Below are 14,231 nucleotides of genomic sequence, written 5' to 3' on the forward strand. Positions count from 1 at the left end.
AACAAAAAAAATTGGGGGCCAACCATTTCGAATTCTCTGAATTTGGCACCCAGTATGTCCTTGGTAAGTGTTCATCAAAAATGGAAGAGAGGGCTTATTCCTAAAAAGCATAATTAATATCATTGTAAATCACTGTAATAGTTTAAACTTTAACATTGTGCCTAAATATAAGAACTAATAATAATACAAACTGCACCGAAATAATGACTCAATTAAAATATATTGAACATTTTAAATAAAAAATGCTCATAATAATTTTTTATTTAAAATAAACATTTCTTCAATCTTAAATCTGTATTGTAATGGAGTTAAACAACTGAATTGTACTCAACACATTTGCTGTATTGGAATAACAAAAAAAGTAAGCATGCCATAACAATTATTTCAGTGATTTCCCGAGTAACACTAGAGGGAGCATACATACCAGATTTTATTAGAGCAGCTAAGTGGTCCAATGCTAAAGTAATGTATTTTTTATTTATGTATTTATTTATTTTGTGGCATGTCAGCCCCCCAGTTGCAGTTATGCATTTTTGTGGCATGTCAGTCCCCAATTGTAGTTATGCACATTTTTAAAAACAACATTATAATTTACTGCAAAATATTTTTGGACCCCCATTAACGAAATGCGGACGCCTGTGTGTCTCACGGACCCCAGGAAATGCTTGAAATCGCTATGTGTGATGCTGTACGGACTTTGTTGTGAGTGAGGACTGCTCTCTAGTGGTTTCAGAGGGGTACTGCGACTGTCCATACATTTAGGGGCATCCGGGGTACAATATAATGACGTCATGGCACATGTCAAAAGCATGCATGGTGTATTTAATGGACTACATGCTACGGAGGAGGCGGGACTTCCGACTTCCGGGTTTTCACCCAGCAACTTTGTTTCTGTTTCCGGTTTGCGACTGTGCGCCGCGTCCCAGTACTTGCGTTTCCGCCTTTGTGCCCCTCGATTGTGCGTTCCCGTCGACGTGTGCGAGGGTGAGAGTGTGATATGAAATAGCCGAGACACCCTCCCGCCGATGAGCAGGAGCGCAGGGGTGGGGGTGCGAGTGTTGGAACGCGGCCAGCAGTGGCCGAAAACGGCGCTGATGTGTAAAACCCGGAAGTCGGAAGTCCGTGGCATCTACCCCATTGAGTTGCCAAAGCAACAGTAAATTTAAAGACTGAAACAAGGTTGGATGTCATCTCGAAGGACGAACTTTACATTGTCTAAATGAAAGCAGTCATGTGCTGTAAAGTAGAAATATGCTGTTGGAAAAACACATAAAGTGCAAATCGGTCATAATTTTACACTGGTGTATTAAGGGAATGGACGCGGTGCCATAACATTGTTAATGTGAGAGGGCAACAAATTATGGACTTTTAATAAAAAAAATAGGCAACCTTCCAGTTTTAAGATGATTCCTGGCTGCCTTCTTTGTAATAGTTACAAAACATAAATATTTCTAATCTGGTAATGGCGCTCAAACAGTGAACCCCGCTATTATGTATTGTGAAAATCACCATAAGATGGCGGCAAAGCTCTACATTTGTCTCATTGAAGCTCTACAACTGAATTTGACGTAATTCCTGAATGAATATCCTCTACTCACTTCAACACAGGTTCTTGGATGTTACAAGATGGTGTGAAATCTCTAATTGTGCCTAAATGAAGCGCCTCAGCTCACTTAGACAATAGGTCTTCAGTCCTGAAATGGTATGGCGATATTTTAAGAAAAAAGTTGTATTCTTACACTTACATTATAATGTATGTAATGTATGTACAATGTAATGTGAAAATAATAAGCCATTATATTCCGAAAGAAAATGTTTTAATGTTACAAACACAAAATGTTATGTTAAAAAAAAAAGGAAACAAGTTTTGTCGTTAAAATAATGCAGAATTTGAATAAAATCTGATTCCTTAATGACATGAGGGATAAAAAGTCATAATGTTGTGAGAATCAAGTCGTGTGATAGCACAGTTAACTTATTTTTAGGACAGAAAAAAATATAAAAATGTTACTTAAAAATCACAGTGCAGTTAATAAAAGGTTTATGGTGGCAACAGTTTGACCCTGGCATAGATTATTTCCATTATTTTCAAAAGTCTCCATTTTGGAAACACACAGCAGCACAAGTGATGAACGACACCAAGGGGGCACTTTACACTTTCCTGGTTGTTTTTCAAGAAAACAATAATGACATTTAGCTCCTAAGATTAAAACTTGATTTTTTTTCTTCATCCAAAAGTAAGAGAGGTCAACAACAAAAAGTTCAAACAACAACACACTTTTATGACTTAAGAAAAGTAGCTGGCTCACAACACAGCTGGAAGTCCAAAAGAGGCCCAGCACAACCCCTTCAACTTTGGACACCGAACAGTAAATATATAAAGTGGATGTCATCATATTTGAATAGGAAATTACACTAAACAAATACTTCTGCCCTACCTTCACTTACTCGTGCCCCAACATAATTACTAGTGCAACAAACACAAAAATGGAGAATGAGGACAGTCTCAAGAGAGACTCCAGCTCATGATGTCACCCAAAGGTGCAACACTAAAATTGCTATTGTGACTTTCAGCTTGTTCCAATGTCATCATCATTGCAATTTACAGAACAGTTTATACAGTATCTTTATAAATGTATAAAAAAATAAAAATAAAAAAACTTAAATCTCCAATACGTGTTTTCTGCCAAAAAAGGGAGTTGGGCCCACCCAAAAAAATAATATATATATATTTTTAAAACATTTTGAACAAAACATTGAAAAAACATCTGATTAGTTTGCATGTAACAACAACATTTTGAACATTTGGTTGAAGCTTACTTTCAGATAAAATAGTCCACAGTGTTAAATGAAACATTTATTTTCCAAAGTCACAGAGAGCCACAGCAGACAGATGAAAGAGCCGAATGTAGATCGATATTATTGTATAAAGTACACCCCTAAATCTGTATTCACTATCATCATTTGTGCTTGCTCCTGATGGGGCAAGTGACTCACACTTTGACTTTGTCTCCCTCTAGTGGAATTAATCCTACAACAGCGAAAACCATAAGCAAAAAAAATAAAAAATCTCCCTGCAGGGGCGTAACGAATGATAAATGAGAAGCACTGCAATTGATAGAGTAAAACTTCACTTTGACAAAAGTTTGTTTTATAACGTTTTTAAAAAAATAGTGTTTACCAAAGAGTCCAGTGTGAAAACAAACGTTTTTTCTTTAAAAGTAGAATTCTATTTTTCTCAGAAAAATATAATAGAAACAAAAATTCCAAAAGAGATTTTAGCGAGAGTAAAGAAAAAAAATGACACGAAGGAAGCAAAAGCAAACAATAGTTAGCAATACTTGTGGTGTTACGTGTCACACGATCAGGCTTAAGTGTGTTTGCCTGTTTGAGTGTATATGATATTAGTCATGTTGTTATCATTTGCGCTACGAAGAGTCTAAAGTGCATAAACGATTCACACGTGTGAAGTTACATCAGTGGTGTTAAGCGGAGATTTACTGCAGCACTGAGAAGTATGTCCACAATCCTTAAAAAAAACAACATTTACTTGATCATCCGCCAGTTGTTATGTTGTTACTACGGCAACAAAGCATCACAGTGGACTCATCTTACACGTGGCATCAATCTATAAGATGAATATCTTGACTTCATTTAATGTAATTGTTTGACCAATTACTCGCACATGGTCAAAATAAAGTACAAATAATAAAAGAGGCGACTCACAGTTCAAAAAAAGTTTTGTTCTAATACAATCATTTTGAAAGTAAAATTGCCATTTTATGACAAATTGATGTATTATGAGAAAAATGTCTGAATGTTATGAGAAATATCTTTTTTTTTTTCAGTTATAAAATGTTATGAGAAAACTTGTCTTTTAATGTAAAAAAAAAAAAGCACAAGGCTAGAAAAGTGTTCATTTGGGAAACATTCACGAGAATATAATTATATTTCTATGTGGAAAATGTTGTAAGAATTGTTTAGCACGTAATCATACATTTAGGATGGTAAAATCAAAATTTTACAAAAGGTGCCTTTTTACAGGGGAAAAAAGAAGCTAAGGTATGAGAAAAAACTTATGAAAGTAAGATTGTATTTAGATAAATAAGGCATAATTTGCAAGAATTGTCACAGCATGATGAGAAAAAGAATTATTGAGATTGCAATAAATGTGGAAAAAAGTGTAATGTAACTAGAATAGTGGTCTGACAAGATAAGTAGTAGTGGCAAGAGTAGTTGTACCTTAAAAGGCATTAGTCACAATTGTGTGACAAAGTAAAATAAAACTTTTGTTAAAACGGTACTGTTTCTAAAAACTGAGTATTCATGAGGAAAAAAGAATTCAGTCCTCGGTTTTAGAAAGTTGTAACATTGGCATAGCCTAAAAAAATTATTTTAAAAAAACTTAACAGAATACGTAATAATTTTTGAAAGACATCCTAAATGTAGACAAAATAAATGGACACTTTAAGTGATAAAAATGTACTTTTGAACAAAGCTGAAGGTATGAGAAAATTTTGTATTTTTGCAAAGAAAGTAGTAATGTTGAGAATGGCGAAGCATAAAAAACAGAAAAAACAACTTTAACAGAATACCGTTCGAATGTTACAATAGCAGTTGTATGAGTTTTTTTTCAATTCTACTTTTAAAAATTGCTATAAAAACAAATATTACGTTTTGCGAGAAAAAGAGGCAAGATAGAATGTTGAAAAAGACATCAAAACAAAAAACAAAAGCAACTTGAACAGAATACCAATGTAATGTTACATCTTAGTTTCAGGACAAGGACCAATTATTTTAGGACAATTATTAATTTTATGTGAAAAAGTTAAAAACTTCCAAGAAAAAAAAAAATACTGAGTCACATACAGACTCAGCTATTAAATCTTTTTTTGGAACCTCTGTTTTTCGCTGAAAAACAAATCCGCTGTTTATCGGCTCAGGCTAAAGCGCTGTCTAACATAAAAAGCAGTGCTTTGGCGCTATCTTGTGGTACCAGTAAGAAAATTATTAACCTTATTCACATAATTTATTTCTTGCCCCGAGAGATGTTCATTTCACATAACAAAGACTCCAGAAAATTGTCATTTATCTAGAGTTACTTTAACAAACAATACTATAATACAATAATAATAAATAAAGTATTGAATGTCATTGCTAATAATAATCATAACGAGATGATTTCTAGTAAATTTCTTTCATTTTAATGTGCTCGAAAGGACTTGAAAAATGTTCAAAAATAACCATCATCTTGCATATATCATATAAAAATAAACATCTGTGATCCAAAAGGCATACGATACATTCTATTAATAAAAAATAGTTAAATAATAATAAGATATTTACACCTCACATTGACTCTTTAGATTCCATTGCTGTCTGTTCGGCCCCGCGGCGGCTTCCTCTTGCGGGTCCTCTTGGAGTGCGGCGGCGGTGGCGGAAACGTCTCTCGGAAGTCCTCGCCCGAGCCCGCGTCTTGGCTGTCTCGCCACGCGCCGGGCGTCACGGGGAGCTCCTCCCCCGGGTAGAGGGGTGCTCGGCCGTACACTTTGATCTGCAGGTCGGCGATGTCGTTGCGGATGTCGGCCATGAGCAGCAGCAGGAAGTCGAAGGAGCCTGGAGGGCCCTACAAGTTGACAATGACAACAAAGTAACTCATAATGATTAAAAAGTGATTAGAATATCCATCCATCTATTTTCTACAGTGCTCATCCTCATTAAGGTCATGGTTATGAAATGTTTTTTTTTTTTTAATCTTAAAAAAAAAAATCGCCAATTTAGGAGATAGTGTTTATTGCAAAAGAGCTTGTGGGAATAACATTGGAATTTTGCGTGAATAAAATAGCACATTTCTATACATAAAATTGCAATTTTATGAGAATAGAATTTCAGCCTTTTCAGAATTTTTTTCAATTAAATTGCATTTAATAATAAATCAACATATTTCCATAAGAATGCATTTTTCTTTTCTTTTTTCAAAAAGATTTGTAACTTTACAGAATACATTTAATTTGTTTTCAGAACTGTAATTTTAAAATAATGGTAATTTATAAAGAAATAATATTTGCTTTAAAAAAAAATATCTAATTTTTGAGAACAAATTGTTATTTTACTAGGAAAAAATATATAATTTTCTGAGAGTAAAATTGGAATAACATTTGAACTTTACAAAAATGACAATATATTGCATATTGCGATATAATTGTAATTGCATGAGAATTGTATTGTTTTCATTTTTACCTGAAAGTTTTGAACTTTACAAGAATACAATAATTTCTACACAAATATATTTCAAATTTTACAATAGTAAAAAAGCAACAACAAAATTTTACTGTAAAATAAAAATAACATTTTCATTTTACAAGAGTCATTTGTCAATTTTATGAAAACAAAATATTTATTTTATGAGAATGACTTTTTTTTATTTTATGAGAATAAAAATATAGATATTTTAAAATTCAAATTTTACATGAATATATATTTTTCATTTTTACGTTTCAGTAATTGTAATTGTATCATGACAAAATTGCATTTTTTAAGAGAGGCAAATTTGACCAGTATAACATTTTAGAAATAGAGTAGCATGCAATAATGCTGTTTATTTGTTAAAATAACAGCGCCGGATTTTTGCGACAGATTTCACAAGCGTGTGACGTTGATGTAGGTGGCGATTGTCTTACTGGAGGTCCAGCAGGCCCGGGTGCTCCTCGCTCCCCCTGGAGGGTAAAGAAACAAATATTTAGTTCAGATGAATTTGAGTAAAGGGGAGCACCAGAGGAATTCATAATATTGTATTCTTTTCTTTTTTTTTTCTTTAACGAGTGAAGCGCAACTGTGAGGAATGACTGTTGATCTACGGTAGCGCTCGTTCGCCCGAGCGCTGAGGTGGTTCGGCGGGCTCGCATGGGGAGGGGGTCACGTTGGGGCTGTGAGTGTTTTGGCAGATGGTTTGGATTTGTTACTCGGAGAGACAGATTAGCATCACTCTCCGCTCTATCCACACAAACATCCCCGTTGCGGGAAAATTGAAGGATTCTGCGTCTAGCTAAGGCACCTGAATTGGACCACACCAGCGAGCCGCTAAGACCAGCAAATCGGTATTAAACTAAGTGGCACCATTCCAAAAGACTTGATCAAAACTCAATAAAGAGTTTAAATCGTTTTTGGCACATGTTGCGATCCCAAGTGCTGTTACATGCATGCCACATTTAAACAAAAACAGAATCAGAATGGGACAATCATGAATAAAAAGATAGCGTTTTTGGCTCATTTCAAGATGACGTGTTCTTGCACTTGCAAAATTTTAACGCGATCCAGATAAAACTGCGACTTGTGTTTGGCTCATCGTCGAAGACCACTACGTCTGGTCTGACGAGTTCGAACTGAAGATAGCAAAAAAAGATGACTCATCGTAAACCTGTGGCCTGTGTTCTATGCATGAAGAAATATCGGAAAGGGGCGACTATTAAGAAACGCACATTTTGGTCCATGTTGAGATCTGGAATTAAATAAAACGGTTAACATGCAAAATTCCCATGAGATGACTATTCTATTTTGGGGGGAAAAAAATCATAAAAGCAAAATGGAGGAAGAAGAAGTACATTTTATGAGAATATCAAAATAAATGTATGATTTTTATTTTATTTTTTTTACACACAAAAATATGAGGTTTTTTTTTTAAAAATATAATAGTCGTAGTATTAAGAGAAAAAAGATGAGAATAAAATCAAGCGTAAAAATTGTAGTGTTATGTGAAAAGTTGTAGTAGTTCAATCCCAGTGTGTGTCATGGAATCTAAAGTGAAATAGAATAAAATCTGACAATTTTATGAGAATTGCGCTAGCATTATGAGAAAAAGTTAATGAGAGTAAATTGAAACAATTACAAGAATAATATTGTAATTGTCACATTGGGAAAAGTCATACAGAGAAATAAGACACATTGTTACAAATTCTTACAAAAAAAAAAGGCGCTAAGTAGGAGTTTAATGCAAACTTCATATGTCGGAGAAAAATCCAAAACGAGACAAAAAGCAGAAAACGTCAACAGACGTCTTCATGTGAAGTTTGAAGCATCCTGAAGCCTTTTTGGCTTCCTGACGAGGTGAAGCAAAGCAAACCGTTCCAGTTCCCTGATGAACCCTTCCTGAAAAAAAAAGCCTGAAATATTCCAGACGTGCCGAGCGGGCCGCAGGGTCTTCTTAACAACGATCGGGAAAAAGTTAACGGCCACTTGAACACTCCAAAACGTGAACCCCCAGGGGGGCTCACGTTTGATTTTCATCAAGCAAGAAACGTGTTTGCACTTGTGTGGATCACAGACGTCACGAACAATCAGTCAAACGTCTTAAATCCAATTTAGCAACTTCGACTGTGAACAATCATCGCTGACTAGCCGACACCGGGCCTCTATTAATCGCAGTTGAACTCGTTTCCAAATGTAATCTCACCTTGTGTCCGTCTTTTCCCGGCGCTCCCGGAGGCCCCTGGTGGATAAAGACAAAAGCTCAATCAAGCATGTGCATTTTCAAAGATGATATGTTAAGTTAATGGCTATTGATGTTTGCATCCGAATTGAATTTGCAGTAAGTCTTAAATTCAAATTAGGGATGGACATGATCCATTAATCTTACGATCCTTGTTATTGTTGATGATACGGAATTGAATTTGATTTCAGATCACCTCAAGTTTAAGTAACAAAGTTAAAGGAAACGTAATCATTTCATTTTTCAAGTTGAATAAAGAAGATATTTGTGGTCTATGTTGAGATCTCAAACAGTGTTGCATACACAAAATAATTGAATGCAATTCAAATAAAACAGTGACCTGTATTCTGTGCTGTGCGCTTTTATTATATTCCCCAAACGCACCCATGATGAGGAAACGGGGGTTGCACAAGCCTGAATGTTCATGGTCTTGTTTTTTTATATTTTCAAACACCCCCCCCCCCAATGGAATGCAAAGTAGCGAGGGAACACTTACAAAAAAGCAGCCACCATTTTACATTAATTTAAAAGTATTATGAAAAAAAGCAGTTGCAATTTTACATAATATATAAAATTATATTTTAATTAAAAAATAAATAAAATTAAAAATTGTATTATAGTATTTTCAGCATCTAAATATAATGTGAAATTTCTTTTGAGTTCATTTAACTGAATTTTAACATTTTATTTCAAAACACTGCTGATTGGGAAACAATTGAATTTCAAATCCTGTGCAGTACAAGATTTGATATCTTACAAAATGGAAGTGTTAATAATATTAAGTAGCATTAATGAACGTGCTAATTTTACGAGGCAAAGCTATCAATTTAGTGGGGATTTTTTTTTTTTAATCCACAAAGGCAATGATATTACAAGAACTTTAGTCCTGACTTTACACGATATCTGCATTTTCACAAAAGTTGTTGTTTAGAAGAAATGTTTTAATGTTAGTAGAAAGTATTACAATAAAAGTGTCACTTTTATTAGAATAAAGCCATATATTTATAAAAAAAATTGTGAATGTACAAGAAGAAAATTCTAAGAAAAAGGGTCTTTTTTTACTCGAAAAAATCCAGTGTTACAAGAATAGTTAGGAGTTAGTAGTCGTGTTATTATTGAATATAACGAGAATTAGAATTTACATTACATTATATTACACAAAACTACACTCAAGCCTTCGTAACTTATAAGACTTTTTAAAACTAACCATCTTAAGTGCGCGTGGGACTGGTCGCATCAGTGTTCCAAACAACATTGACAAACCTCTAATGAGGATTAAGAGTTTCTCGCAGACGAGCCTACGTAATTAAAAACCTCCCAATGCTCACTCTGGGGCTTTGTGAGCTTTTGGCCCAGTTCACGCCGCTAGCTCGTCTGATTGCAGGTGCTGATAGTGTCATTCATCAACGTGGCAAAGCGCAACCGCATCCTGCACATTCTTGGTCCGCGTCCCGGTCGCACTAATCAACATGAAAGGATGACGCTCGCGGGCAGACCACGACAGAAAGCCAAAGAAAAACACTTGCCGATGGATTAACCCTTCATTGTTCTTACCTCAAAAGGTCAACGCTTAGTTGAAAATTTTCGGACCTTAATGATTGTATTAATAACCATAAAGCAACTCCACATAGTTGCATGCGTTCTCACACTGAAAATGAGTCATACAGTTGTGCTGTCACGATCATCCATTTAAGTGGAAAATGTAAAAATGAAAAAAGTACTGGAACTTCTGAACTTTATTTGGGGTGAATGAGAGGCACTTGTTGGCAGGTGTGTGTTGACTGCTGATTTGCACATTTTATCTGAGTTGTTTATTAATGGTGGATTTTAATTTACATTTTTTTTTTTTTTTACAAATGATTTATCTTGGTCTAAACCGGGGTGTGTAGACTTTTTATATCGAAGTGAGGGGAGGACCATTCAGCCAAGACATATCCGTGTTACTCTTGTAAATCATTTTAAAGAATCAAATTTGCAAGAATGAAATGAGAATTGTATTTACTTTCTTTTATTATATATATTTGTGTGTGTGTGTGTTGGGGGGTATTTATGATTAATACCTAATTATTCTGAGTAAAAAGTCAGAACTTCAAGTTGTATTTTTCTAGAAAAAGTCAAAATGTTATGAGAACTTTTACATTTAATTGCAAATCATATAATTGCAAATCAAATTTAATGTTATAACTTAGAATAGTCATTACTATGAGTAAAAAAAAAAATACAAGGAGAATGAAGTTGTATTTCACGACAAAAAAATATTGTTCTGAGAATTCCGTAGGATTATGAGAGTAATTTTATGGAAATTAAATGATTGGAATTTTATTAGAACTAAAACTTGTGGAATATGACACCCAAAAAGTTAATTTTATGTGAAATGTTATCATGAGCATTTTGTAGTATTCTGAAAAATTTGGTTGAGTTTGATGACGTATTGTATATTTCCGCTCACGTTTGTGAGAATACAATATATATATATAAAAAAGTTGTAAAGAATCAAGTAAATTTTATGAGAAAGGCAGAATGTTTTCAGAATTTTCTAGTATTATAAAAACATTTGGCTGAGTTCCATGACAATTGATATATTTACGATTAAATGTTATGTTATGGAGGATAGCGAATACGAGAGTAAAAAGTGGCAATGTTACAAGAATCAAGTTGTAGTTTTACAAATAAGTCCAAATGTTATAAATATGTCATGTGATTTATGAAAAAGTTTTTAGAATTACATGAACATTTTTAATGCAGTATTATGAGAGTAGTGTTATAAATAATGTTACGGAAGTTGTGTAAAAAAAAAAAAAGAAGATCACCAATATAATGTCCTAATTTCAGAAGACTAAAGTGGTGAAAACGATCAACTGACCACAGCTCCACGAGGGCCTCGTTTGATGTGCGACAAGTCTGGTGTGGGCCCCATGGGACCCATAAGGCCCCTTGGTCCAGGAGGTCCCGGGGGCCCTGAGTGTCCTACAAGACCTGGCTGTCCCTGTGGTCCTGGATCTCCTAAATAAAACAAACGAACAAACAAACAAACAAACAAGGACTTTTTCATAGAGGCACTGTGGAGTTATTTCCTGCAGAAATATTCAATTCAATTAAATTAATGACTGTTGCAGAAAATTACTAATCTGCATTTTTTAATTTTTTTTAGTATTTGACTATTCTTTCTGATTAGTAAAAAAAAAGGACAATCTTTTAATAAAATCAATTTTACATTTTCATATAAATATTTTTACGCGTAAACCATGATGTTAATATTTCATTCTGCTCAGTTATCCCTTGGTCGGTGTGTGGCTTTAACGGTCCAATAAGCCGCACATTTACCTGGTGGACCTGGCAGGCCCGGTGGTCCTATTAAAAAGGCAGCTGGGATTTTGTCATTGGTCCTCTGCTCTGAAATATCAGAACTGCTCGACAGTATCTTAAGGGAAAAAAAGAAGAAGAAAACCTAAAAATTAATATACACATTTACAACAATGCATGATAGATAAATCACTACCTCCCAGACAAAGTCAATTACAATTGGGCGTTATTATCTTGTGTGGTGTACATAATATTACGTCTAGTATGTAGAGAGCCGAAGTACTGGTAGCCTACCACATGACTGGAAACAATCATGTGACCCAGAGTGCCACCGGTGGCAGATGGATTCCTAGAGGGAAATGTGAGTCTACCGTTGACTTTTCCCCCCTGTTCATTTGCACTTGGAGAAAGACATCAAGTGAAGTGAAATGTGTCGAAGCGTGTATCTCCACTTTAAAAAAAATAAAGGATGAAATAATGTAGTGTATTGCGCCTCCAGGGTGCCGTTAATGTGTGACTATCGCAGTAAGATATAACTGTGTGGAAAAATAAATGTGGGGGTTAGATGGCTTCTGCAGATTTCAACAATGAAGACGTACAGTGAATGTAAGCGAGGTACAGTTTATCGTCTGCCTGCTCCAGATTGTGTAGTTGTTACTCCCAGTTGTAGTTTACTGCAAAACGGACACATAAAACAAAAGAGAACTAGAAATTAAACTGCTAAACTAAAATGTTCAACTGAACTATATAGTAAATAAAGTCAGCTAGCTTGATGATAGTACAAAAAGCCTTTAGTGAAAGAGACTGTAAAAAAAGACTGTAGTGAACTGTGCGTTGCCACGGCAACAGTGTTTTTGCAATAACTCACAAATTTTTGGTTTGGTCCATGTTCAACCAAACTATATGGTAAATAAAGTCAGCTACCTTAATAACACAAAACGCCTTGGATTAGCTATGGAAAATTAGCATAGATATTACTGTAGGTGAACAGTGCGTTGCCACGGCAACAGTGTTTCACAATACAGTACCTCACAAACTTTATGTTTTAACATCATGTAAATGTTCAACCAAACTATATAGTACAGTAAATAAAGTAAGCTATCTTGATGATAACACAAAACTCCTTAGATTAGCTATGGAAATTAGCATAGATATCACTGTACAGTGAACTGTGCGTTGCCACGGCAACAGTGTTTTTGCAATAACTCACAAATTTTTGGTTTGCTCCATGTTCAACCAAACTATATGCTAAATAAAGTCAGCTAACTTAATAACACAAAACGCCTTGGATTAGCTATGGAAAATTAGCATAGATATTACTGTAGGTGAACAGTGCGTTGCCACGGCAACAGTGTTTCACAGTACCTCACAAACTTTAGGTTTTAACATCATGTATATGTTCAACCGAACTATATAGTAAATAAAGTAAGCTATCTTGATGAAAACACAAAACTCCTTGGATTAGCTATGGAAAATTAGCATAGATATTACTGTACGGTGAACAGCGCGGTGCCATGGCAACAGTGTTGCGCAAAACCTCACAAACTTTGTGTTTTAAGTTCAACATCGTGAAAGTCTAAATGCTCTTCTAAGCAATTAAGATCTACTTAATCTGCTAGGAGACAAACAAAGCTTTTAGAAGTTACACTTTGAGTCGCTCACCTTCTGTTTCAGCTGCAACACGGTGGTCTTGATCTGCTGGAAGTCGTCGCAAGTAGCCGAGCAGGTCCCCGTGTTCATCACATTGTCGGATTTCTCCAAGACATGATGCAGCGCTGTTAACGACATCTTTGTTAGGATTTGTATTTATTTATGGAGCATATTAAGAGGAAAAGAAGTTTTGTAAATAAGAGAGAATTTTTTTTTTGTAAATTGTTGAGATCAGGCCTTTAAATTGTTCATAATACATACAGTATTTACATGCGTAAAAATGCTTTGGTTACAAAAAAAATGCTTTATTTCCCCCTTTGGACTATATAATTGAAAGGCACACCTCAGTATTGGTGGCGCACATTCCGACGCAAACGAGTATGATTAGCATTTAATGGACAAATATAGAAGCAGGCAGTCACACAGCAGCCATGTTGCCGACATGTTTGGACGTGTGACATCACACGTTGCGAGCCAGCCGCCAGTCTTGGGTCGCCCCTTTGAGGGGACCAGTGCGCTGTAATTTTTCCGCCGTCATTCCCATTTACCTCTCTGGTTGGATAATCAGAGTAACAATCGTGAAAAAAGGTCAGCATACAGAGCTTGCTTTTGTTTCCACGCGCATACATTAAATGGCAGATTGACAGTGCCGGGACCACGTTGCTTTTTGCTCGACCGAGGAGACACCCTCGGGAGGAAGGACCGCCTCATTGGCGACGGAATGGGCGTGAGCATCTTTATTATTATTTTTTTTAATCTTCCGGGTCCTTTGTGATGTTTTCCTCAAGAGCGT

General features: G+C 35.3%; 1 protein-coding gene across 2 annotated transcripts in view; it reads right to left on the bottom strand.

Moving 5' to 3' along the window:
* Positions 1-1,814: 1,814 nt before the first annotated feature.
* Positions 1,815-14,231, bottom strand: part of ccbe1 (collagen and calcium binding EGF domains 1) — a 35,266-nt gene continuing 22,849 nt past the window's right edge. For both annotated transcript variants that reach the window (XM_077543149.1, XM_077543150.1), the window contains 6 exons: positions 13,451-13,563; positions 11,810-11,906; positions 11,349-11,488; positions 8,450-8,485; positions 6,681-6,716; positions 1,815-5,626 (listed from right to left, as the gene is read on the bottom strand). In XM_077543149.1, coding sequence (XP_077399275.1) covers positions 5,363-5,626; positions 6,681-6,716; positions 8,450-8,485; positions 11,349-11,488; positions 11,810-11,906; positions 13,451-13,563 — 686 coding nt within the window. In that variant the 3' untranslated portion in view covers positions 1,815-5,362. The remainder of the gene's footprint in view (positions 5,627-6,680; positions 6,717-8,449; positions 8,486-11,348; positions 11,489-11,809; positions 11,907-13,450; positions 13,564-14,231) is intronic.

This window comes from Vanacampus margaritifer, chromosome 14 (assembly GCF_051991255.1).
Source record: "Vanacampus margaritifer isolate UIUO_Vmar chromosome 14, RoL_Vmar_1.0, whole genome shotgun sequence".
Classification (NCBI taxonomy): Eukaryota; Metazoa; Chordata; class Actinopteri; order Syngnathiformes; family Syngnathidae; genus Vanacampus; species Vanacampus margaritifer.